Consider the following 26,160-nt stretch of genomic DNA (forward strand, 5'->3'; position numbering starts at 1 on the left):
CCTGTCACTCAGAATTAGTATTTTGCATGGTGCCATTGCATAGTACATGTGTCCACTGTGCCACCATAGAAGTCGTCAATATCCGCATTGGCTACAACAAGCCACCAGCCACCATACTTTTTGCTTTGTATGCAGTTGGCAATCTGAAATAACTATTTACTTATATACAAATATTCAGGAAATTTTCCATAAGTTTTTAGTGTTGTTTTGGCAGCCCAGAAGTCCTGGTGATGATGAGGAGGAGGGGTTGTGTGGGAACATTGGTTAATAGAGCACAGTTTGCCGGCACTGTCAGCATTGAAGAGATTGTGTCCATTGCATCATAAGTTCTCCTGCCCACGGCCTCAAACCGGCAGCACTGCATGACAAGAGCTGCGGGAAATGAGAACTTGTCTCTAATGCAGCACGGCTATGAATTCTTCCATACAGACACAGTAATAATGCACTGCTGGGGATAAGCTTCCATCTCTACCCGTTTTCTTGCTCACTACTTGCAAATCTAGAATTCAGAACACAAAAGAAAATCAATGCGTCTGATTCTTTCTCCAAGAGTTGTCATAGTCTTCTATCCCCAGCGATGTCAACAGTAAAACAATCGTATACATGGAACCCCCACAATTCTACTGGCCTGCGGTTAGATAATCATAGAGTTATGTATCTAAGTCCAAGTCAGTGGAATCATCGGAGGTCCGGCCATCGTCACCATGACGTGAATGCTAAAATGCATATAAAAGGGTCATAGGAACAAGAACATCGATATGAGAACGAGTTGAGCATGGTCATTCGGCAAGTGATTACCGGTGGCTGAAGAAGTAGTAGTAGGACTTGTAGTTTGGCAGCAACTTGGAAGCTATAGGTTGAGGAACACACTGCTTACTGCCTGCGCCATCCATCTTCTTTGTAATAGTCTCCTCTCCCAGCCTAGTACACGCCTTACCAATAAAATGGGTCAGATGTTAGTTTATGCGCTAACACTGTTTTTCCGGTATTCCCCATCCAAACGCCATTATTGGCCCAGATGGCACCACGTCATTCACGTTAAGGTACAGCTCTCAAATTGCGGTATATTGACTGGCATGGCTGTAGACCACAGGTGGGTGCCATCAATCGTACACACACTTCTCAGTAGCAGATGGCCAGGTAGACTCCATGTCAGCGCGCTTTACAAGTGTGAAAATGAAAGCGTGGAAATTGCGAACAGGTGGCAAAAATTTCACTCGGAGACTTGGCATCTGTAAGTAATCAGTTACTGTGGCAGACTTGGTCAGGCACAAATTAGCTTCATTGCTGATGACATTTCTAATAGCATAAGGAGCCTACAGCTGAGCTTCATTATAATCAAAGTACACACAATAAAACGAGCTGATCACCTATGGCACCGCAGCAATGGCCCCTAGTTAACTTTGCCTTATCGTCTTATTAAATGAAACCGGGCAGGAAATACAATGGGGATGGACAGAGATTGTTCAGAGATTTTTTTTTTAATTTTCAGTTAGGATTGTCTTATTTGGATCAGTGAAATTGCGACAAAGCAGTAAGGGGGTGGGCGTTCACCGGGGTAGCTTTGGCTAAGTGGGTGTAGGGTCACTTGGGCACTTGTCACAGTTGCTTGGAGTGGTGTTGGTACCCTCCCCCGGTCAGACAGGCTCTGCTTCCGCAGGTTTGGATAACCCAAGTATGACCTGGTGTGTAGGTGCAGAATGATGAACAGAATCCAGTAGCTTCACCAGAATAATGTCCGTTTACTTAGGCTTCAGTAACTACAGGTGTAGAAAAGAGGTAGGAGAAGTTGTAACCGCAGAAGGGAGAGTAGTGGAGTGTCTTTCGGGCCCTGTCCAATGTAGCTGTGTACTCTGCCGGGATATCGTAGTTGAGAGAAGAAGAAAAAACTCATACTCACGTATCTGACCGCCTTATGTCCTTCAGTGTTGGGATACCCATCCTTTAAAGGTAGCACAAGGCCCCAGGTCCCTGGGTGGCTGTGTGAAGCAGACTTCCTGAAACGTACGTTACAGCAGGATATGTAGGCAAATAGCAGCTTTGTCCTTCTGGAGTCAGTACCATATTCAGATATACTGCCCTGTATCTTGTTGAGAGTATCCCTGGTGTGGACAAGGTGATCCTTAGAGGATGTCCTTTCCTCCTGAGGGGTGTAGCACTGCATGCTAGCAGTGATTACTTGCTTAGAAGAATAAAGTCGTTTGGTCCCTGAGAAGGGTCCTGGCCTAAGCCAGGCCCTGGCTTCACTGCAGCAGGAACTGTCTCTCTCTGTGTCTCTCCTCCACTAAACCTGCTAAAGAACTCTTCCCACCAGGAACTAATCTCCCTTTTAAAGGAGCATACTAGCTTACTTGTGATTGGTGGGGCTGTGTGTGCAAAAGGGAAACATTAGGAGATAGGCAGAAAAAAGGAGGGAAACTGGCCTTCACCCGTGATTAAACATAGGAAAAACATTTGATAGAAAACAATTAACCCAGTGCATTCGTTCAGCTGTGCATAGAGAATATAGAAAAAGTAGTAGTGACACTTAGCGGGTAAAACACAGAATACACTCAGACTATATTCCACTGTGAGAACCTGGAATGATTTACTTTGCCCAGATGCAATAAAAGACTGAGTGGGACACCTGTGCTGGGACACTACAAAATTACTAGGGTAATGTGGGTAATGGAGGAAAATCCTCATGGTCTGTGGAGTCTTGTAGGCCATGCAATGCTTTACTGGGGGGGGGGGGGAATTATGCAAAATAGTTCTCCTGTTGAAGGAACTTGCTCTTTGGTGCCACCTATTGGAGGTAGAAGCATTGCAAGTCAAGGCTCAACATCACAGGAGATTACTAGCCAAGCCACAATCTCATTCAGAAGTTACCCCTCTGTAGACAGCTGTTTCAGGGTCTTGGCGCTCATCAGTACAGAACATAGAGGTTATTGTTGTGGGACTGAAACGGTAATGGTTCTCCTGGAGAAAGGCACCAGCCAATCAGTGACGGAGATGTGAAGCCACTCCAGTCACCGATTGGCTGAGAGGACAGTCCATCATCCGGGACAGACAAAATACCTTCCGGCGGGGGTACATCAATCATGCAGAGCAGGGAAGGGTGGGGGAGGAAGGAGGCATGCATGCTGCAACTTAGCCCAGCCCCTATGACATTTGATCTTGGAAGGAAAAAAAATATTATAATGTAGCAAACAGCCATCAGCTAACAGACAAGTATAATTTTGTTCAACTGTTCAGCCCCGAGCATGACATAGACCTGACAGATTCGCTTAAAACATTATTTTGTGCTATTAGATTCTTGTGGTATCCTTGTCCTAAGGTTTTATGGTGTTACACTACTGTATACTAACTTGTCTGGCAATGTACTTACAGACACGTGCAGTAAAGGTCAATTGTATTTCCAACAATGGCCCCAGAGGTGATAATGTTAAGCAATCTATGAGCCCATATGGACTGTCACATACAGTATATTACCCCACAGACCTATAAAGCAAAGATCTTGCCCTCGTTTCACAACTTTTTTAAACTGGAACACGTTTTTACCCTAAAGGTTGAACCTACTGTTCATGAATCCCTATAACTAGTTGTCAGTGATAGAAACAATTATAACAAGAAGATATGATACAGACAAGTTTTTTTTTTTTTTCCATTTAAGTCTACGGCGAGTTTTCCTACAAATCAATAAAGAAGACTAAGTGGAGTATTACGTTCCATTGGTCAAGTAGCAGATTTTTTTTTCTTCTTCTTCCTTTATGCTTTTAACATTTGGCTCTTGAATTGATCGGAAGGAAAGTTGCCAACTTGGCTGTTTTGGTGTAACTTTTGCCAATTCATTACTTAATCTTAATATGTCATTAATTCTTCGATTTGCTTTTAACTTTAGCACTTTTTATTCTTCAAATAAAAAAAAGTTTTATGGAAATGGCACGAGATGTCATAACTGATGGCATCGTCCAAACATTTTATTTGGGTTAGAGTCTTTTCTTCTAATATTCAGTTGTCAATTGCTACCGTAGTAATACAGTAAAGTATAGTGAACTTGGTTCTGAGACGCACATACTGGTCTTTCTTTCTTTTTGTTACTCTCTTTATCCCAGGGTTTCCTTTAGTGTTGATATTCTGTGCATTCTCTGGGTGATATATACAGAAACCACATGAATCCAGTATGGAAAAAAAATTAGTATTCCAGGAAAAATAACTTTTCCCCTCTCCACAGGGTAAAAGTAGGAGGTCTGACCTCTGCACCTCCCGCCGATCTTTGTATCAGGCCCCCCGATTCTGTATTATGAATAGAGTCACTGGTACGGCACGCGACCCACAGCTCTATTCATTCCTATGGAGTCATCGGAAAGAGTGGAGTAGAGTGCTCTTGCAGCGTAGTCGGCTCTCTCCGTCGGCTCCATAGGAATGAAGAGCTGGGGTTTACATGCCATACCCGTGGCTCTAGTCATAATATAGAAGCTGGGGGCCTGATACAGAGAACGTGGGTGGTACAGAGATCAGAAAAAGTTAATTTCCCTTAAATACCCCTGTAAGAATTCGTTCAGTTTAGAAAATTCTGTAGAAAAGGTTAACAGAATTGGGTCTCCTGTTTAATAACTTCTGTTTAATATATGTCTTGCAGAGTTACAACTATTTCTAATTTTCTTTCTTTTAGTGGTAGAAACAGTGCTTTGCTGTTTTTGACAGTAGAAAACACACCGGTACTTTGTTGTTTGGCCAATCACAGCACACAACGGCACTTACACCTTACTGCTATGCTTTGCTATCACATTGCTGGTTAAAGTTTGTTGAACTGGACAGGGTGGCAATTAGAGATGAGCGAACTCTTCAAAAGTTCGTTCCGACCGGAGTTCCTGATTTTTTCGGAAAGTTCGATTTGACCGAATTTCGGATTTCTTCGGATTTCATAGTTTAAAGCATCTATATGATACGGGGGTAGTGTATTTGGTTGAATTTAGGGCTCTACATGTCAGTAACATCATTATCTTTTCGATATCTCAAAGTCAATTTTTTTTTCAGACTTCAATATTCACCATTACAGGGTCTATGCAGGAAATTCACCATTACAGGGTCTATGCAGGAAACTCACCATTACAGGGTCTATGCAGGAAATTCACCATTACAGGGTCTATGCAGGAAATTCACCATTACAGGGTCTATGCAGGAAACTCACCATTACAGGGTCTATGCAGGAAACTCGACATTACAGGGTCTATGCAGGAAATTCACCATTACAGGGTCTATGCAGGAAACTCACCATTACAGGGTCTATGCAGGAAAAAGGTCACAAATGCAGTGAAGGAGCAGCAGTAGTCATTGGAGGCCAGTGGAGGTCCAGCAATAGTCATTTGAGGCCCATACTGGAGCAGCAGTAGTCAACATGGAGGCCAGGCAGAGGCAGCAGTAACCAACATGGAGGCCAGGCAGGAGCAGCAGTAGCCAACACGGAGGCCAGTACAGGAGCAGCAGTAGTCAACATGGAGGCAAGGGCAGGCACACCAGTAGTTAACCTGGATGCCAGTTAGACTTTTATGCTATACACCTGCACAAGGTACTGTATTTTTGTCTCTCAGGATAAGACGGATGTGATATGCACACTATCAGAAGGGTCCAAGTATAGAAATTGTCTATATGTATAGCACTTTTTTAAAGACGTTTATGCTATACACCTGCACCAGTTATTTTTGTCTCTCAGGATAAGACGAATGTGATCAGAAGTATAGGACTTGTATATCTGTAGAGCACGTTTTTGTTTTGTGCACCCTTTGCTGTCCTATGCCTAATCTATCTATCTTTCGCCCTCTCCATATTTCTCTCTCAATCACTAGATGTTTCTCCTCTCCGTTTTCCTAACCAGCACCAGCAGCGTTTTGATAATCACGAGCTGTGTGCACTGCAGCTAGTAACAACCTCCTTCCTCTCTTTGTGCAGACTGTGTGGTGCGGTCATGTGACCGCTCCTCTTAAAGCAATACCGACGTCACACAGGGTTTGGGCTAGTGCAAGATCCCTGCTGATTGGATGTGTTCCGGGCATCATGGGAAAGCGCTTTTACCACCCGGAACACTTCCTGCTTTCTAGAATGGCGGCTGCCATTTTAGAAAGCAAGGGGGAAAAAAATCGGAGCGGATTTCCAAAAATCCGAATCCGATCGGTCTCAGATTTTTGGAATAATCCGAACCCGATCCCATACCGGCCGAACTGGTTCGCTCATCTCTAGTGGCAAAGTGATGGGGGGGGAGGTGAATTACAGTAGACTACTATAGGGGGCATGTGAAAGGAGAAGGGGTTATTGGAGCACTGGTCTTGCAAGGTACTATGTGAGCACGAAACATATTATATTGTGATACTTTATGTGCTGTTATCTGCCGCAAATACACAATCTTAGATGCTGCACATTCGATATATACTTGTATAAAATTGTCTGTGTCTTCTAACAACAGGCAGATTTGAGGGCATGAAGACACTAAGGGCCCTATTCCACGGGACGATTATCGTTTGGATAATCGTTAACGATTAACGATCTCAAACGACCGCTATTGCGAAAGACCTGAAAACGTTCACTCATTTCCATGGAACGATAATCGTTACTTATGATCGTAATTGCGATCGTTTCTCTTCGCTATTTATTCGCTATTGCGTTCGTATCTATTGAGAACGACCGAACGATGTCTTATTCAATGCGAACGATTTGCGAACGAGCAACGATAAAAATAGGTCCAGGTCTTATTAAACGATCAACGATTTCTCGTTCGGTCGTTAATCGTTAACTGCATTTCAACCGAACAATTATCGTTCAGATTCGAACGATTTAACGATAATCTGAACGATAATCGTCCCGTGGAATAGGGCCCTTAGGGCCCTATTACAAGGAGCAATTATTAGCCGGTTCAGCAGAGCGCAGGAAAAGGCCAGGAGTGTGGAGAGGTAGTGTATACTGTTTAGGCAAAGGCTGCACGGACATGGCTAATGATGTCCCCGCAGCCCTTGCTAAACTATTATCAGGCCATGAAATAGGCTCAATAAGCAAGCGCCAATATGGCACATCGGCGCTCGTTTACAGTATTGATCGGGCCATCATTGGCCCTTGTAATATGACCCTTAGTGGCAGATGCATCAAGGTCTGCGTCAAAAGTTCCAAATTTTCAGCTCATGAAACCCCCTTGGGCAAAACCGGGGCAACTTTTTAAGTCTTTCCCCTTCTTCACCATGTGGACCGGACAGGAAGTGTGCACGCCATTGCACACCTCCCCATGCCCCCAGGATTTATTAATATTTTCGCCTTGGTTATGAAAAGATTAGGTTAAGGCCAGCTTCACACTACGTAAGACACCAGCCATTCTGTGACCCAGGCGTGTCAAAGAACGGCCGGTGTCTGTGAAGATCATAAACATCAATTCTATTGAATTGGGATGCGGGCGCATCAGTGTGCATCCCCATCCCAATTCACCATAGCACACAATGGAAAGTGCAGCCTGAGCCGCACTCTCCATTGTGTGAACAGTCAGTGGTGTGTGGCTGCTATTCAATGAATAGTGGCCGCACGAAACTGACATGTCAGTTTTTTTCATGTGACTGCTAGGGATCCTGGACGGAGTGTATGCAATGTGAAATTTCTATTAATCATGGCCGTTGTTACAACAGCCATCATTAATAGAAATTTTACATTGTTTGAACTTAGCCTAAAAATGTATGCGTAAATATTTTCACCTGCCACGCAGTAGCCTCTGATATACTGTATTTATCAAGACGTGTGCCCCTTTATGTTATACAAAGGATGTACCAAGCTGAGCTATGCCGTGTTGTTTGATCTGGTCTTCGCTGTTTTAGCTTTTTGCGTGTTTTTTATACATTGACTGATGTTTTCGATACGTTCCTGTTTTCTATCGATTCACAACATGTGTTCTCCATTCATATCAAGTGCACGTTCATCTGCCCATTACCTGGAACGTGTCTATATTTTTATAGACCGCACAAATAATTCAGCGTTAAACATCTGATTATCACGGGAGTCACCTCTTTCCAGTCATCTATCAATAGAGAAGAAAACATGATTGGACTTACAATAAGAACAAGATAAATAAGAGCAGCTACCCAGAAACCCAACACGTTTTGATAAATTATTCAGTGAATTTTTTAGAACTTTTTGCGGAGCGGTGCTGTTTCCCTTTAAGAACCCTGCAGATTGCTTTGATCTTATTTATGGATATTCGGAGTCTTAATGGCGAACCGTCTCGCTGTTCAGGGCGCATTTAGGATGTGTTTATCTTTTATATTATACTTCAATGGCTTTTTTTATTTGCCAAACAACTATGTTATTACCAAATAATGGTTCTCCGTGAAGGGGTTTCAAGTGGTTATTTATTTAGTCATTAAAGTGGATGTTCCATCAGCCCTAAATTATCAATTGTCTTAGTCAAGCTGAGCTAATGAAAGGGTTTGGCGCCTACCGTAAGCGGTTTCAGCCGACGTATATAAAGTCGGCGTCAAAAACGTCCTTTAAAATGACAGTGCCGGTTTCTGATTGGTTTCATCAATAAATAAGTGGAATTAATTTTGGATTGATGTGTCCAAATAAGTAAACTAAGGGTTGTCATTGGACACTGAGCATTCAATCTGCTGTAGTCAGCATCATGTAATAGCAGATTGATACATTGTTTTATGGGAAAAGTATCAGAATGACTTGTAATATATTCATCTATATCTCTGCACATTGTAGACTTAGGAGTCCAGTGGGCGGGTTTGATCTGTGATTGACAGTGAAGGCTGTCAGCACCCATTTTAAAGCAGTATTTTTTTTTCTCAATTTAACTGGCAACAGAAAGTTATATAGATTTATAATTTACTTCTACTGCTCTGTCCTTTGGTGGTCCAATGACTGGTCTAAACTTAAAGGGGAACTCCGGCTATGTTTTTTTTCCAAATCAACTGGTGTCCGAAAGTTATACAGATTTGTACACCACTTTTATTTAAAAATCTCCAGTCTTCCAGTACTTATCAGCTGCTGTATGTCCTGCAGGAAGTGATGTATTCTTTCCAGTCTGACACACTGCTCTCTGCTGCCACCTCTTTCCATGTCAGGAACTGTCCAGAGCAGCAGAGGTTTTCTATGTGGATTTGCTCCTGCTCTGGACAGTTCCTGAGGTGGCAGCAGATAGCACTGTGTCAGACTGGAAAGAATACACCACTTCCTGCAGGACATACAGCAGCTGATAAGTACTAGAAGACTGGAGATTTTTAAATAAAAGTGGTGTACAAATCTGTATAACTTTCGGACACCAGTTGATTTGGAAAAAAACATAGCCGGAGTTCCCCTTTAAGTTTAGACCAGTCATTGGACCACCAAAGGACAGAGCAGTGGATGGTGTCAGGTTGTTGTAGTCGTGTGTCTTCAAGGACCAGCAGGAGAATCTGAAAAGAATCTAAAAAGAATAAATCAGAAATTATGGTACCAGAATTGTTTCAGAATGCACATTTAAAGGGGTTGTCTAGGATTAGAAAAACATAGCTGCTTTCTTCACTAAACAGCGCCACTCTTGTCTTCTGGTAATGTACGGCATTACAACTACTACAACTGAGCCGCAATACCACAACCACACTAAGAGAGCGCTGCTGCTTCTGAAAGAAACCAGTCATGTTTTTCTAATCCTGAATAACCTCTTTAAAGGAGAAAGAAGACATGAAGTGACTGACTAAACCATAAAGTGTATAACGGCGGATATAGATTCCACTAGTGTATGTGCGATAATTACAGTAATCAAAGATTCTCTAAATGTAAAAAAAGACTTATTTTGTATTGAATGATGGGAACAAGTAATTAGTAATATGAATGCTACAGCTCCCTCTTGCTCCATCTACTGGTGAGTAAGTGTAATGTGCAGCAAATAATAAAAAATGACTGTCTGTCTGTAGGATGAGGAGATGCTGTATGCATTACCTCTCACTCTCTACATTTGCTGGGCCAGGCACTCTAGCTTACACAAGCAGCGATGCACATGGTACCATATGCATGGCCGCTCATACATAGACAGTATGTATGTACATTCATTGGTGTGTTGGACCAATGTAGACAACAGACAAAGGGCTCTTTTCTAATATGAATCCAACCTTACCTAGACTATCTTTTTAAGGTAGAGTTACTTTTAAGCAGGAATGGTTTCTGGCCCCTACAATCTACAGACTAAGTGTAGAGAACAAGAAATTAAAGGGGTTATCCAGCAAAAAAATATTTTTTCTTTTATATCAACTGTTTTCAAAAAGTTAAATAGATTTGTTATTTAAAAATCTCAAGTCTTCCAGTACTTATCAGTTGCTGTATGTCCTGCAGGAAGTGTTGTATTCTTTCCAGTCTGACACAGTGCTCTCTGCTGCCACCTCTGTCCATGTCAGGAACTGTACAGAGCAGTAGCAAATCTCCATAGAAAACCTCTCCTGCTCTGGACAGTTCCGGACATGGACAGAGGTGGCAGCAGAGAGCACTGTGTCAGACTGGAAAGAATACGCCACTACATGCAGGTCATACAGCAGCTGATAAGTACTGGAAGACTGGAGATTTTTAAATAGAAGTAAATTACAAATCTATATATTTTTCTGAAACCACTTGATTTAAAAGAAAAAAGATTTTTGCCGGAGTACCCCTTTAATGGTTTCCACCAAACCTCTTTTTCAGCCCCCATTGGTAACCAGCTTACTAAGAATATGATAAAAGAGCCAAGTCTATGAAGTTTTGTAGGTGTCCTCTGGGTCTAAAAGCTAAAAACCTAAATATTCTATGTTTTATAATAATGTAATGCTGGGGCCAATGGTTGGATTATCAATATCCATTGTGATAAATGGCGGCCATGTCTCCTTTATTGCAATCACATCTATATGGACCCAGCAGTCAGGTGCAAAGAATAAACAAGAAGGAGTCGTCTCCATTTTGGACGCATCATAACCAATCACCTTTCCCATTTTTCACTCTGTACGGTAGCGGCGGCGTGCGCAGTGTCACTTATGATGCGGCTGCTGGTAGAAAGCACTGTACAATATGCATCCAGCCATTCAGGAATTCAATTACAGGCCTATGTAAAGCCGTCTGATTCCAGAATATAACAGGATTCAATAAAATATAGGAATAAAATGCAATGTGATGGGTTTTATAGAACGCTGACATCAGCCGCTGTTAGATTCCTAGTTCTCCCTGTGGGAATAAAAAGCAAACGTTGTGAAATTACTTTGCTTAGATTTAAAAAAAATAAAAAGTACTTTTGATCCCCCCTCCGATATGTAAAATATATGGAAATGAGAAGTCAACGGAGAATATTGTCCCATACGTCACTAAATAAACACAAAGGGGGAGATTTATCAAACAGGGTGTAAAGTGAAACTGGCTCAGTTGCCCCTAGCAACCAATCAGATTCCTATGTAAGGAGCTCCCTCTACTGGCGGCTGTAGTCAGAAGAAAATTTAGGATTTTACTGATGTGTGACTGCTTGTACTAAATCTCAGGTTCTGGGACATTAGTGTTTTCTTTTCTAGGTGCTCCTCTAATTTCTCCTGTATAAGAGCACCCACATACATAAGAAAGCAAAGAGAGCTGAACCCACTGATCAGCCAGTTCAGGTGTTTGCAGGTCATGGCTAGCAAGAAGTACACTACCAAAAAGTAGCCTCTAAGAGCCATTTTAAAGGAGAAGTCTGGCAAAAATGTTTATTAAAGTATTGTATTGCCCCCCCAAAAGTTATACAAATCACTAATATACACTTATTACGGGAATGCACATAAAGTGCTTTTTTTCCCTGCACTTACTACTGCATCAAGGCTTCACTTCCTGGATAACATGGTGATGTCACTTCCTGGATAACATGGTGATGTCACTTCCTGGATAAACATAGTGATGTCACTTCCTGGATAACATAGTGATGTCACTTCCTGGATAACATGGTGATGTCACTTCCTGGATAAACATAGTGATGTCACTTCCTGGATAACATAGTGATGTCACTTCCTGGATAACATGGTGATGTCACTTCCTGGATAACATGGTGATGTCACTTCCTGGATAACATGGTGATGTCACTTCCTGGATAAACATAGTGATGTCACTTCCTGGATAACATAGTGATGTCACTTCCTGGATAACATAGTGATGTCACTTCCTGGATAACATGGTGATGTCACTTCCTAGATAAACATAGTGATGTCACTTCCTGGATAACATAGTGATGTCATTTCCTGGATAACATGGTGATGTCACTTCCTGGATAACATGGTGATGTCACTTACTGGATAACATAGTAATGTCACTTCCTGGATAACATGGTGATGTCACTTCCTGGATAACATAGTGATGTCACTTCCTGGATAACATAGTGATGTTACTTCCTGGATAAGATGGTGATGTCACTTCCTGGATAAAATGGTGATGTCACGCCCCGAGTGCCAGAGCTGTGCGGGCTGTGGCTGCTGGAGAGGATCATGGCAGGGGAACACTGAGGGACACAGGGCACTGGAGGGACACTGAGGGACACAGAGCACTGGAGGGACACTGAGCATCCCTCTGCCATCATCCTCTCCAGCAGCCACAGCCCGCACCACCTAAGTGTCTGAGGTCTTTGACACTCAATCCTGTCATATCAGGAGTGGGCTAATCTATGAAGCTATGTAGGGATATTTCTGTACGCTTCGGACGCATGCTCCTTTAATAGAAGTCGTGCATTATCACATATAACCTTCCAATAATTGGTTCACCATGTTAAGCTCCAGCAGCCATGGGTAAAGAAAGTTCATTATTTTTCTTGCAGATAGTTTTTTTTTTTTTTTTTCCTTGCGCTTCAGAAACTCATTAACCGTTTTCATCTTTATGCGGAAAAAAAAAAAGAAAAAAAATTAAATTAAAAAGGCTACAACTACATTTCCCGCTTTTTGTATCATTTTTCACATGTCTAATTACCAGACTTTGTTCCGATGGTTTGAAGAATGTATTGCTGCCGCAATTATTACATACCAGAAGCAATGTGATTATTACTTTAGATTAACATTTATGTTATGCATAATTCATGGCGGCATCCGAACTCTTTAAAGACTGGGGTTTTTGGAAAGGAAAAAAAAAAAAAAGTTGGAGAATTAACTTTTTTGAACAGTGTTTATAGCTTCCACCAGCTGGGCCTTTATATCAGTGGTGCTGATCGTGTCTTATTACTGTGTTTGTATTTTCTATGTGTTTAAGTTTTCTTAAAGGGGCATTGCAGTATGGAGGAAAAGAAATAAATAAAAATATTATTATTATTATTATTACTATTATTATTATTATTATTATCACCCCATTGCATGTTCTTCTGTTACCCACAATTTCAGCTGTAATGGCTGTGAATCTTGAATGTCACTCTGGCAACAACTCAAAATTACTTACAAACTTAAAGGGATACTTCGAATTATTATATTTATTTATTTATTTATTTATTTTAATCAGCTGGTGGCAAAACAAAAAGTTATATCCGGATTTCTAAATAACTTCTCTTCATAAACTTCAAGTACTTATCAGCTGCTGTATGCCCTGTAGGAAGTGGTGTATTCTTTCCAGTCGGACACATTGCTCTCTACTGCCACCTCTGACCATGTCAGGAACTGTACAGAACAGTAGAGGTTTTCTATGGGGATTTGCTCTGGATAGTGGCTGGCATGGACAGAGGTGGCAGCAGAGAGCACTGTGTCAGACTTGAGGGAATACACAACTGCCTGCAGGACATACAGCAGCTGATGAGTACTGGACGACTTTATTTTTAAATAGGTTTGATATCTGTTGGTATGATTTTTATTCCTTCACAGTACTACTTTTAGGCCCCTTTCATACTTCTATGGCCATTTGACTGATCAGGAAGCCTTTCCAGAAGCGTGAGGGAACCATCAGTGTTCCCTCAAAGTAAAAATGGAGAAAAAAATATATATGTTGACCTCTGTCTTTAGGCTTTGCGAGTGCATGAGTGATGTTACTTGTGCACCTCAATGCTGGGGGGGATAGAGGCATAATACTGCCTCTGGCCAGAAGAGTGATTGACAGGGTCAGAAGGCTAAGGCCTCATTCACACGCTCCATGTTGTGCATGGAACACGGACATAGAATGTCTGTAACGGAATCCCCATATTCCCATAGAAAACAAATCCCTATCGAAAACCTCTCCTGCTCTGGACAGTTCCTGACATGGACAGAGGTGGCAGCAAAGAGCACTGTGTCAGACTGGAAAGAATACACCACTTCCTGCAGGACATACAGCAGCTGATAAGTATGGGAAAACTTAAGATTTTTTAAATAGAAATAAATTACAAATCTTTATAACTTTCTGAAACCAGAAAAAGTTTTTTTTTTCCCGGAGTTCCCTTTTAATGACATTGTATTGTGTGTCTCCTTACTGTTTACCTATAACAATGACAATAATTTGTTTAGTATAATCCCTCTCGGCTATCAGTTAGCGACGTCTGACTACAGGCAGGTTATTATATCTGTATATGCTGCTATTATTATTTATACTGTACCAGATACAGAATACCTGTGTCTATTCTAACAAGATAACTCGTCATTCGGACGTCTTACACGTCCCGGTTACGTTCTCCAGGATTGCTGGGTAAATGTTTCTGTTGATCTTAATCTGGGTAACAGCATTTAATTTTAGTATTACCAGTGCAGGCCGGGAAGATCCTTCCCAAAGTGTATTTATTCTTCTCTTCTATTCAGCGCCGAGCCTCAACCTAATTTAATGTTCTCTGGTACAAGTGAGGCTTGACAGGCTCATAATATGCTTTCAATGTCTGAGCCTACACTTTCAATTATAAACTGCATGTACTGCTTAGCCAAGATACAGAGTGTCATTTACATTTCATATATCTCATGGACGCAATGTTCTGCATAAGGCCAGTGTTTCTCTTATCCGTTCTCTATTAAAGGGGTACTCGGCTGGGGGAAAAAAGCATTTTCAACTTGTATTTGAAAGTAATAAAGATTTGTAAATTATTTCTATTTAAAAACGCCAGTCTACTACTACTTATCAGCTGCTGCATGTCCGGCAGGAAGTAGTGTATTCTTTCCAGTCTGACACAGTGCTCTTTGCTGCCACCTCTGTCCATGTCAGGAACTGTCCAGAGCAGGAGAAGTTTTCAATAAGGATTTGCTACTGCTCTGGACAGTGCCTGACATGGACAAAGGTGGCAGCAGAGAGCAGTGCGTCAGACTGGAAATAATACACCAGTTCATGCAGGACATGCAGCAGCTGATGAGTACTGAAAGACTTGAGATTTTTTAATAGAAGTAATTTTTAGTTTAGTTTTTTTTTTTTTCCGCAAATACCACTTTAATTATATTCCCATTATGTTTAATGATATCAATAAAAGTTGGGATGAAATTAAAAGTAGATAGGTTCTTGCATAGATATTATGAGCCTTAGGATGGCTTATGCTGTTCAGAATCTTCTCTATACCGATAAAGAGATACAGCGACAGGAAAGTAAGAAGTTTTATTTTAAAGGAGGAGTCTGGGCAAATCGATTTTTTTAGTGCTGAAAAGGGGGAGGATAAAAGAAATAACGTGCTCTTACCTGCCCTGCTCCAGCGATGGTGGCCGTATACCACCGCTATAGTCCCTGGTCCCTGGCTGCTTCCTGGTCTGTGCGGCACCCGACTGTGATGTGTGTGGTCCGCTCAGACAGTCAGCAGCTTAGGCGGGGCCGCTATGGATGCTGAGTGGCTGAGCGGACCGCACCCGTCAAGACCCAGTACCCCACTCAAACCAGGAATCTGGACTGGAGCGGTGGTAAATGGCCACCATCGCTGGAGCGAGGGAAGGTAAGAACACATTATTTTTCTTTTTATCCTGCCCAGCACTTGTTAAAAAAAAAAAATTCCCAGACTTCTGCCTTAAAGGGGTTATCCAGTTCTACAAAAACATGGCCATTTTCTTCCAGAGAAAGCACGACTCTTGTCTCCAGTTCAGGTGCGCTTTGCAATTAAGCTCCATTCACTTCAATGAAACTGAGCAGCAAAACCCCGCCCAAGCTGGAGACAAGAGTGGGGCTGTCTCTGAAAGAAAGTGGCCATGTTTTTTTTTTGTAGCGCTGGATAATCCCTTTAAGGATCTTTAATGGGTCCACAAACAGGTGGCGCTTTAGAGCCATTTTTCTAAGAAAATCTATTTAGATCCCCCCAGAAACCATTGCCTTGACTTTTTGCTTCCTTTCCTCAAGTAAAATCAATCTGGTAGGTTCGGTTCACACTGCGTTTTTGTAAAAAAAACGGATGAATAAAAATGCATTTGTGTGCATCCATTTTGATCCGCTTTTTGTGTTCATTTTTTTAATGGACACAAAAATAAGGTTGACTGTTTTGGTGTACTTAAAAAAAAATAAATAGATCCATTTTGATGTTTTTTGTTGTTTGTTTGGAAGTCAATGGATAAACAGATTAAAACGAATGCACACAAATGTACCCGTTGTTTTTTTTTTTTTTTTTTTTTTGCAAAAAAAGGGTGAGAAAAACAGATTGAAAAAATGCTGTGTGAACCCAGCCGTAGTGACATACCTTGTATAAGGGAGGGATCATCTAGTTTTAATAGGGACGGATTCAGCTGTTTATTTTCAGATTCCATAACAACCAATTCAAAATATTGAATGAATTTCCCCAATCTGCCCTAAATTATACAATATACAATGTCTTCCCTATTTCCAAGTATGTCTTCCTTATATACAATATGTGTTCCTTACATACAATGGGGGAGATTTATCAAACATGGTGTAAAGTGAAACTGGCTCAGTTGCCCCTAGCAACCAGATTCCACCTTTCATTCCTCACAGACTATTTGAAACATTAAAGGTGGAATCTGATTGGTTGCTAGGGGCAACTGAGCCAGTTTCGCTTTACACCATGTTTGATAAATCTCCCCCTATATGTCTCCCTTATGTACAATATGCGTCTTCCTTATGTTCTGTTGTCTCCATTGGGAATGCCTAACACGTAGCCTGATATAATGAAATGACTGGAGATACATTTACTTCTCACTAGCCGCCTTATCCCCGTCTTAACCTCACATTTCTGTTTCTTTTACAGACGTGTCTTATTCAATTACTCCTATTGTGGCCAAAGCGGATAAAACAGTTTCTATGGATTTACACGTACCCAGGCACAGATGGAGGAGACGTTCCGTGGATACAAACCGGCCCAGCCTGGGTCACGATTTCTCTGACGCTGCAGGTCTGTCAGACCTTTTTCTGGATGACAATGACAATGACAATGGCACAGACATTGAGGTAAAATAAATTGGTTCAACCATTCACATTGCAAAAACCAAATTAAAAAGTTATTTAACATGTTTTTTGGCCATTTGACGGCCATCTTTTCTGACGGTCATCACTTCGCGGGCAATTAACTTCTGTTATTTCAAACTAATGTCTGCTATTTTTAAAAAAACGGACGTTATTTGGCTGCGCAATGACGGCCTTCCAAAAAGACAGTCGTCAAACAGCCAAAAAAAAACATTGTGTGGTCATGGCCTAAGGCTGAGGAACAACAATATATCCATTTATATTAGATTTTTTTTCCGTAATATTAGGTTATGTTCTCATTTGTTGGGGCCAATTCACACGGAGCAAAAAGCAGCAGAATTGTCTGCTGCGGAATTCCACCTGTCTTGGTCTCTCACAGTGTGTCTATGGGAGGGCTTGTGTGCCTCCACCTCCGTCGTTCTCTTCTCAAAGAATTGACATGTCAATGAGGCAGTTGGAATTCTGCCGCTTTTGCTCCGTGTGAACTGGCCCTTAGTGTTATGTTCCCTCTAAACTTCCGCAGCCTTTGCTTCTGAGTCCCACAAAATAACAGTAAACGCTCAGAGATGGACCAAATGTAGTCACTAGTAGAGTTAATCGAACAGCGGAAAAAGCTAGGTTCGATCGAACTCGAACCTAGCCGGACCTTCCACATTTAATTGCTGATGCCTTGACGGACCAGGGATCACTTGGAATTCCGGGATACAGCCTATTACCTAGGCTGAATCCCGGAATTCCAGGTGGTCCCTGGGATGTCTCCTCCTTCCCCACGGACCGGGAAGGCATCAGGATTTAAATCCAAAGATGGAGCCTGTATATTAAAATGTTATGGTTTATGTATTACCGGTATGTCTGTCAGGTTACAGATGGGTTACAGGTTGAGATGAGTGTACCAAACGTCACTTATCGAGAGTCATTACGAACTTTGCAAAAAGTTTAGTTCGGTACCTAGTCCAAGCAACCCAGTCTAAGATGGCGGCCGCACAATTTAATACACATAGAAAACAAAAAAGGCTATTCTCACCTGTCTGCGCTCCCCCAATGTCGTCCGACGGGTCTCCGGTGTCCCCACTGATTGCTGCCGCCTCCAGCCCACTCAGCAAATCACTGACTGAGACAGGATAACGTTGCAGCTAAGGACTGACTGAGCGGTCTGCCTCAGTTAGGAAGTTGAGGCGACTGCGATCAGTGGGGCAAACCGGGGAATCATGGACAGGTAAGTACTGATGAGCAAATTTGCTGAACCGCACTAAAACAGCTAAACGCCTGCAATCGTTAACCTATTTTAGTGTAGTTAATTTACAGTTTGATAGTAGTTACAGGCTATCACAAACTCTTCTTCCTTCTGACGAAAGAAAGACTCAACCTGAGACTTTCCAGTTCAGGCAATCACTGGTCGAGATGGGGCAGCAGTGTATTGAAGTTAAGAGATTTTTTTCTCTTTAGTAAAGAGCCTGGTACAACGTTAGTTTTTAGCCAAGGGCCAAAAAATCCCTTTTAAAAAGGGGTAAAATTTATTAGTTTTATGGGGTTTTTTATAATATAGTTTGACTCAATGCAAAAATCAGTTATCGGGGTCACGTCTTTTGGTCACTTCTGCAGAATATGTGTCTTTTGGCAGCCTGTGTATTAGAATGTGCTGAATCCTCCGATCCCTGATTTCTCGGAGTCAGTATATAACCATGAAGCTGGCCTGTGAAGGTGTTCCAGAGGTCAGAGCACATGGCACTTTTTGCTGAGCCGACAACACAACTCCAAAGACCTGGAAACAAAAACACAGGCAGCGTAGCATGAAAGGGACAAGAAAAAAGGAAGAAGCTTGTGGAGAAGGATAATATAGAATAAGATTATTCCTTTGTAACCAGTCAGAATTTGTTAACAAGGAACGGCGGAAAAATACAGTTCAATTAACCCATTAAAAGGACATCTCCATTCATAGTTTATACTAGTATGAATAGTGCAGTAGATGTAGGTCTGGCTAAATACTGCATTATTATTATTTTACATTTTAGTCTTACTAGACTTCTATATAGGTCAGAGGTAGAGATGAGCGCAACTGGAACATGCTCAAGTCTATAGTTTGGCATTTGAATACCAGTGGCTGAAAAAGTTGGATGTAGACCTAGGGAGTTCGGGAAAATATGGATACAGCCTATGGCCAACACATGAGTCATTTGGCCTGTTCATGATGGCTTCTCCGCGCCCCCACCCCCACCAGCCTTGATTAAAAGGTCTCTGCCCCTCTGAAAGAAAGTGAAGAGCTCTATCGAAGGAGAAGCCACTGGGAACTGCCAAATGCCTCATAGCTCAGGCAGCATGAAAGTGATGACAGATTCCCTTTGAAAGGGTTTTATGATGACTTCAACCGTCGGAGAAGACTTCAACCATACTTCCGAGACATTGAACCAAGGATATTAGTGCTGAGGAGCAGAAGGCTTGAGCCATCTTGTGCTCCCAGCACAACTCCTTTCAGATAGGTAGAGATTACAGATGAGCGAACCTTGAGAGCATTTGGGTTTGTATGAACCCAAACGGGCAGCATTTAATTACCAGTGACTGAAAAAGTTGGATGCAGCAAGAAAGTCCTGGAAAATATGGATATTGCTTAAGACCTACTCTTTGGCTCTATCCATGTTCTCCAAGCAGAATGACAAGAGATCATTGAATCCAATATCTATAATGCTGTGCTTTAGGGTTACTGGGGGCACATTCTGAAGCCCCTTAAGCTAGTCATCTAAATTAGACGAGTGTTGGCCAAACCTGCCAACTTTGGGACAACTGAGTTACCCTCTATTGTAGATGATGATCCAACTCTCTCCAGATGCCAGGGGAGATAAGAGTCGAGCCATCAAAATTCAGCTGCACCATCTTTTTGTACTTGGGGAAATAAGCCACCACTAGAAGACCCTGGTAACATGCTTGCTGGATTGGACAGCCACCAGCTGTAACTTACTTATGGCCAGTTCTAGGCACCAACCAAGGGTGTAAGGGCCCTATTCCAGTGGACGATTATCGTTCAGATAATCGTTAAATCGTTCGAATCTACACGATGATCGTTCGTTTGAAATGCAGTTAATGATTAACAACCGAACGAGAAATCGTTGATCACTTTATAAGATCTGGACTTATTTTTATCGTTGCTCGTTCGCAAAACGTTCGCATTGAATAAGTCATCGTTCGGTCATTCACAATAGATATGAACGCAATAGCGAAGAAATAGCAAAGAAAAACGATCGCAATTACGATCAAAAGTAACGATTATCGTTCCATGGAAATGAGTGAACGCTTTCAGGTCTTTCACAATAGCGGTCGTTTGAGATTGTTAATCGTTAATGATTATGCAAACGATAATCGTCCGGTGGAATAGGGCCCTAAATGTCATATCGCAATGTAAATCCTCTGCTTTGGTCAACCAAAACCCAAATACGAGTAGACAAAATGAAAGAATTAAGGCGGTGTCACCTTTTAAATAAGTTAATTAAGTCACATTTGGTTTCTTAAGTAACACATTGTATTGGTTAAGAGAAAATTACAACTTCTGGACCCAGCAGTTTCGCATCAGAGGAATCGGCAGACGAGGTTTTCGGTACATTTGGAATAAGCAATCATCCTTCATGTTTAACCTAAGTAGTCAGCGAGTGATTACTAGATAGACTTTCAGGAAGCTAAGTGCGGTCACAGTCGATAGGTGATTATTACGAGCAGTATGAACATGCAAGACGAGTATAATTATTCAGCTCCACTACTGGGAAGGCAATGGCAATCATTGTTGTTTTCCCGGTGCCAGCAATTTTATTATGCTGTTTGCTTTACCTTCGGTTTTACCCCCAGTCAAAAATATCTATATTATTATTACCATGTGAAAGCTCCAGCTTTGTTTGTATATTAAATATGTGGATTCTCCGAGGCTTCTAAGTAAAGTTAATCAAAAGAAAATAAAAGTCGAGTAAAAAAGAGAAATCGTGTATGAGGAGTGTATGTATTAGCATATTGCAATGTAATACAGCAATAAACAGAGCGGTGTTCTCAAATTTATAACTCTACAGCTAATGCAAAACTACAACCACCAGTATGCAGTGACAGGTAAAGGCTATGGGGTTACAATAACTGGACCACCACAGGTTGAAGAACTCACTTGTGATAAAAACCGGGGGGAAAAAAGTCCAAGAATTATCATTGTTTCCACATCCAAATGTAAATGTGCTTTTAATAAACTTTCCATAACTCAATAGTATAAGTTAATATAAGAAACGTTGTATTATATCTTATAAGAAAATAATGCCTCTTTCTTCAATTATCAGGCCCTCTCTTGCTCCTCTCTCCTATACTTTTCTTGGTGGAATGAATGGAGCTACAAAGGGAGACAGAGGCAGAAAGAGATACGTAGCTCCGATAAGTGTAATAGATCTCACTCCAGTGCTGGATTCACAGTTTACACTGCTCAGTACTGCTCTGTAATGTCATCCATGCTGCTGCTTCTTCTCAGGGTATATACAGAGACTTAGAAGAGCAGGATCCTTTTTTTGTGTTTGGGAGACATCCTAGCAGCTAGTCTATACCTACTAGCTGGTTGTAGCAAGTAAATTGTTGACTTTTGTTTAGTGCCACTATGGCAGGTCAGACCATGATTTTTATATAGCATGTGTTTTATGCACACTGGGTTCCAATTGGTGGGAGAAAAACGATCAAATAGATACTTGTAGATAGGGATGTACCATAGGAGGGATACCCTTCGGTAACTCCCAATAGCTCACAAAGCGAGTTGGTTGTGGATAAGAAAAGCATTTGCTGCACATCCTGTGGGAGGATATTCTTGCCTATCATTCATGTATCATCCTCATACAACAACATAACAATAGTGACAGTTTTCAGGATGTTACAGCTCCAACCACAGTAGCCAAGGGATTTGGTACTTATCCCATTGCCATTGTATTAAAATTTATAACATATATTACTATATTTTTTCTAACCCTTTGCCTAACCAAAGAGAAAATTAGCAAACCCTATGGACAGAATTAAACAGCGTCCTCCATGTTGTTGTATAAAGAGGAAATAAAAACTTCAGAATCCAGAAATCACAATTTACTTGTATCTTAAACTTCAATAGAGATCCCGGTCAGGGAGACGCGGGAGACGAGGGCCATCAGCAATGAACTACTTATACTGAGCTGTATCCTAGAGGGATATAAATCTACAGCTCACTAACTAGCACTACAGCAGCTTGATGTAACCCCATAGACCCAGGCCGGCACTTTCCTCTCCTTATTACCAGCCTACTGGAACAATTCCATGCCACTGGTCTTCTAATTGTCCCGATTTGTCCTGACCTATTTTCTACATAACGGCAGACCTTCACAAAAGATTACACAATTAGAGATACGACGTCTAGAAAAACTTTTTTTTACCACCGAACATCTCAACAATCGAGGTCCAATTAAAAGCCTGAAGCCGTGCGCTAATCTCCATAATGGAGGAAGAAACTGGGGATTTGTAAAGACGCAGGAGACTACACTATTTTATTTCCCCCTTTATGACCATCTGTGGACCTCGCTGCAGGTCTTGATTTTCTTGTTTGATGCTTATTATATTGTATTACTATATATATTATTATGTCATCATCTTTTGCCAAACTCACGGCCCTTTAGCTGTTGCAAAACTACAATTCCCATCATGCCTGGACAGCCAAAGCTTTAGCTTTTGCTTTGGCTGTCCAGGTATGGTGAGAGTTGTAGTTTTGTAACAGCTTGAGGGCCTGAGTTGTACACCTGTGGTGTAGTGGGTGTTCTGGGTTATTGCAGACCTCATAGTTATGGATTAGGGTGCCCATAGTGTGCAGCAGGCCCATAAGTTTACTCCATGTAAATCAGATCTTCTGGTGCTCTCTCCTAGGACCATTGTCTCTAGAGAAGAACACAATGCATCATGAAGGCAACATTCAGTGACACGCCTAAGGGGGGTATTTGACACTGGCATTTCATACTTACCCTTAAAGGGGCTATCTAACAAAATAAAGGTGTTGGGATAGGCTAGGGCTGGGCTTAAAATGAAACCCTTTGGTGACCCACCTTGATCAGTGACTAGGACTAGGCACCATGCCAGCATCATATTTTGACTAGAACTAGGCACCACGCCAGCATCATATTTTCTAACAAAGAAAGAAAGAGGATAGCACTCACCAATGTTCAGTAGACTTTATTCTTCAGATTTCCTCGCCAACGCCAACACCTTTCCAATCACTGTGACAGAAGTGTCTGGAGAAGTGCATTTATGCACAAAACAGCTGTCTTAGTGATTTGAAGGGTGTTGGTGTCTCGGCCACCCGATGATGTTTTAACTGGGTTTTAATGAAATCTGAAGCATAAAGTCTACCGAACATTGGTGAGTGTCATCTCGTATTTCTTTCTTTGTTTATTTGTTCTTGCTGCTTATCTACATGTGAGAGAGAGCCCCCTCGTTTACTACCAATACCCACGAAGTCCTCCTGCATGCTACACTGACTGGATGTAAATGCGTAGTGCGGACTACTTTGGATTGCTAAACTAATATTTTTTTTCTGTCTGATAACCCCTTAAACTGAACTAGATCTCTACTATAATGTACACTAATTTTCTGGCATGAATTACCATAAATACAGTGGATGATGGACAGCCACGCCTCCCCTCTATATAAGGCGGTTCGGTAATGGAGGTGGCCAGTCGACTGTGTGTGGAGGAAAGAGCAGGATGGCAGCAGGCAGTTACAGCAGAGCAGGGAGAGACTAACAGAGCGATATAGGGACAGAGAGGAGAGGAATGGCCGAAATTGGATGATTGACTGGCTGATTGAAATTTTGTTTGAATTGTGATTTTCAGATTTTTGACACTTTTACAACAACATGCTTTAACAAACTCGCCCTTCTGTAACAGTCCCAGTATTGTATCCACCATAGTTTTGGCTGTTATAATGAAATTCGTTAAGATTTGTCAAATTGTGAGTTTGACCGATAATTCGCGAAGCTCGCAAAATGAATTTCCAGCTGCTTCGCTCATCTCTAGTAATATTCTAAGTTGATTCAGATCAAAGGTGCATATCCAGAGTGATAAAGACCTATGTAGATGATTATAATTTAGGTCCAATACTGCCAGTTGCAGTGACTGTGGTGCTCTATATATCCCTAACCTGAGTCATTCTATAGGTCTAGATGAGATCAACTCGAGCAAGCTAGAGTCCGATTGTCCGACATTTAAATACTGATGGCTGAAGAAATTGGATGCAGCCCTAGGTTGTCTGGAAAAACATGGATACAGCCTATGGCCTATGGCTTAATCCATGGTTTCCAGAACACCCTAGGGCTGCATCCAACTTCTTCAGCCACCAGTATTCAAATACTGAATGGCATGCCCGAGTTGCGCTGATCTACAGTATATCTCCGCTCAACACATACAGTATATTGACCTGTAGTGTTGGTGGTTAGAGTATGCCGTTGACCCTTTGTCACGCGCCTCCCATTATACCCTGCAGTAAGCATAAGTCTAATGCATTGCATAATATCTTAATACAATGTGACATGTTTTGCCGTGGCATACTATAATAGAGCTGGGATAAGAGAGGTTGATTGCATATATATAAGATCTATGAACTATGTCTGAAAGAGTCCATTTGTCTCCGAGTCATTGACATGAGTAATCACATAAGACATGGTGTGCACCGCTACAAATTTACTGGCTGTTTGCGCCAGCTGATGCTCTTTATCTACAATTTGTGGCAGTGCTTTACTTCGCATCTATTATTTAAGTTGACTTTGTGCATTTTCCAGAAGGCTCACTAACTGCTACTATATTATTAAAATTGATTTTGGCAGCAAATCTTTGGGGTTTTTAAAGTGAAAAGTTTTAAGGCCACTTAGAGAGGTCAAAGCATCTGTTGTGTTCAGATTTCAATAGCTGCAGGTCTGGGACACTTGGACAGGACCCAGAATTAGGACCCTTGGCAAATATATTATATAAGTGCTTGATTTGTTCCATAGTGCACATCCTAACATTGCCATAGAAACTTATCAGTATTGTTGACCCATTACCTTTAGCTTGATTCCCAACATGCAATCCAATAGACAGTAGGAAACTTCCAATGGGAATCCCCAGTTTGCTACCCCGAGATTAGTCTCTGAAATGAGAAACCAAAAAGACAGAATCTGTAGTCAGATAGGCAGTTGTCAGGGCAGGAACAGTTCTAGTGATAGGGTAGTAAAGCAACAGATTAGGGCAGAGGGCAAAATTTGGAGTAGTGGGTTAGGTTCCAGTGTTGGGATGACCTTTTCATGGTACTTACACTGTCTAGGATAGGAATAGCTAGGGTGAAACTTAAGGCTTGATAGGGCTCTCCACACACGATCCAACCCCCTTTCTCTACCCAATCAGATAAACCTCTCCCCTCCCCCACCCCACCTACAATGTAGGTTGCAAAAGTCATTGACTACATTATGTAACACCTGTAAAAGACCTGTAAGTTGGAATATTTTGGGGTATTTTCTGGTCCTTTAATGACAATACAGTACTACGTAGACTATCGTAGAGTGCTGAAGGTTTACAGTATGGAATCTTGGTGGTACCATCTCCTTGAGGTATTTATGTCATGTGGTGTGGCTCTTATCCATATTTGTTTTTCCTTTTTTGGGGTATTTTTTTTTTTAAAGAGTAATAAAAATTATGTAAGGTTAGAGCTGGAAGAGTTTATGTAATATGGAATTCAAGCAGAAGGTGGGGACAGGCGGCAGGATGTGGTCAGGAAATAAGCCATGTTAGAACCAAAGATAGGGATCACCATTCTTGAGTGATACTGTCTCTACTTATACTCTTACGCCAAAATGACAGGGAAATGTTATAATGCTCTACTGTT

The 26,160-nt window shown here is 41.6% G+C and overlaps 1 protein-coding gene across 1 annotated transcript in view; it reads left to right on the forward strand.

Moving 5' to 3' along the window:
• Positions 1 to 26,160, forward strand: part of PLXDC2 (plexin domain containing 2) — a 317,756-nt gene that overhangs the window by 115,369 nt on the left and 176,227 nt on the right. Inside the window, exon 2 of the mRNA XM_069959035.1 lies at positions 17,072 to 17,271. Within this exon, the coding sequence (XP_069815136.1) occupies positions 17,072 to 17,271 (200 nt within the window). The remainder of the gene's footprint in view (positions 1 to 17,071; positions 17,272 to 26,160) is intronic.

Source organism: Dendropsophus ebraccatus, chromosome 2, assembly GCF_027789765.1.
Source record: "Dendropsophus ebraccatus isolate aDenEbr1 chromosome 2, aDenEbr1.pat, whole genome shotgun sequence".
Taxonomy (NCBI): domain Eukaryota; kingdom Metazoa; phylum Chordata; class Amphibia; order Anura; family Hylidae; genus Dendropsophus; species Dendropsophus ebraccatus.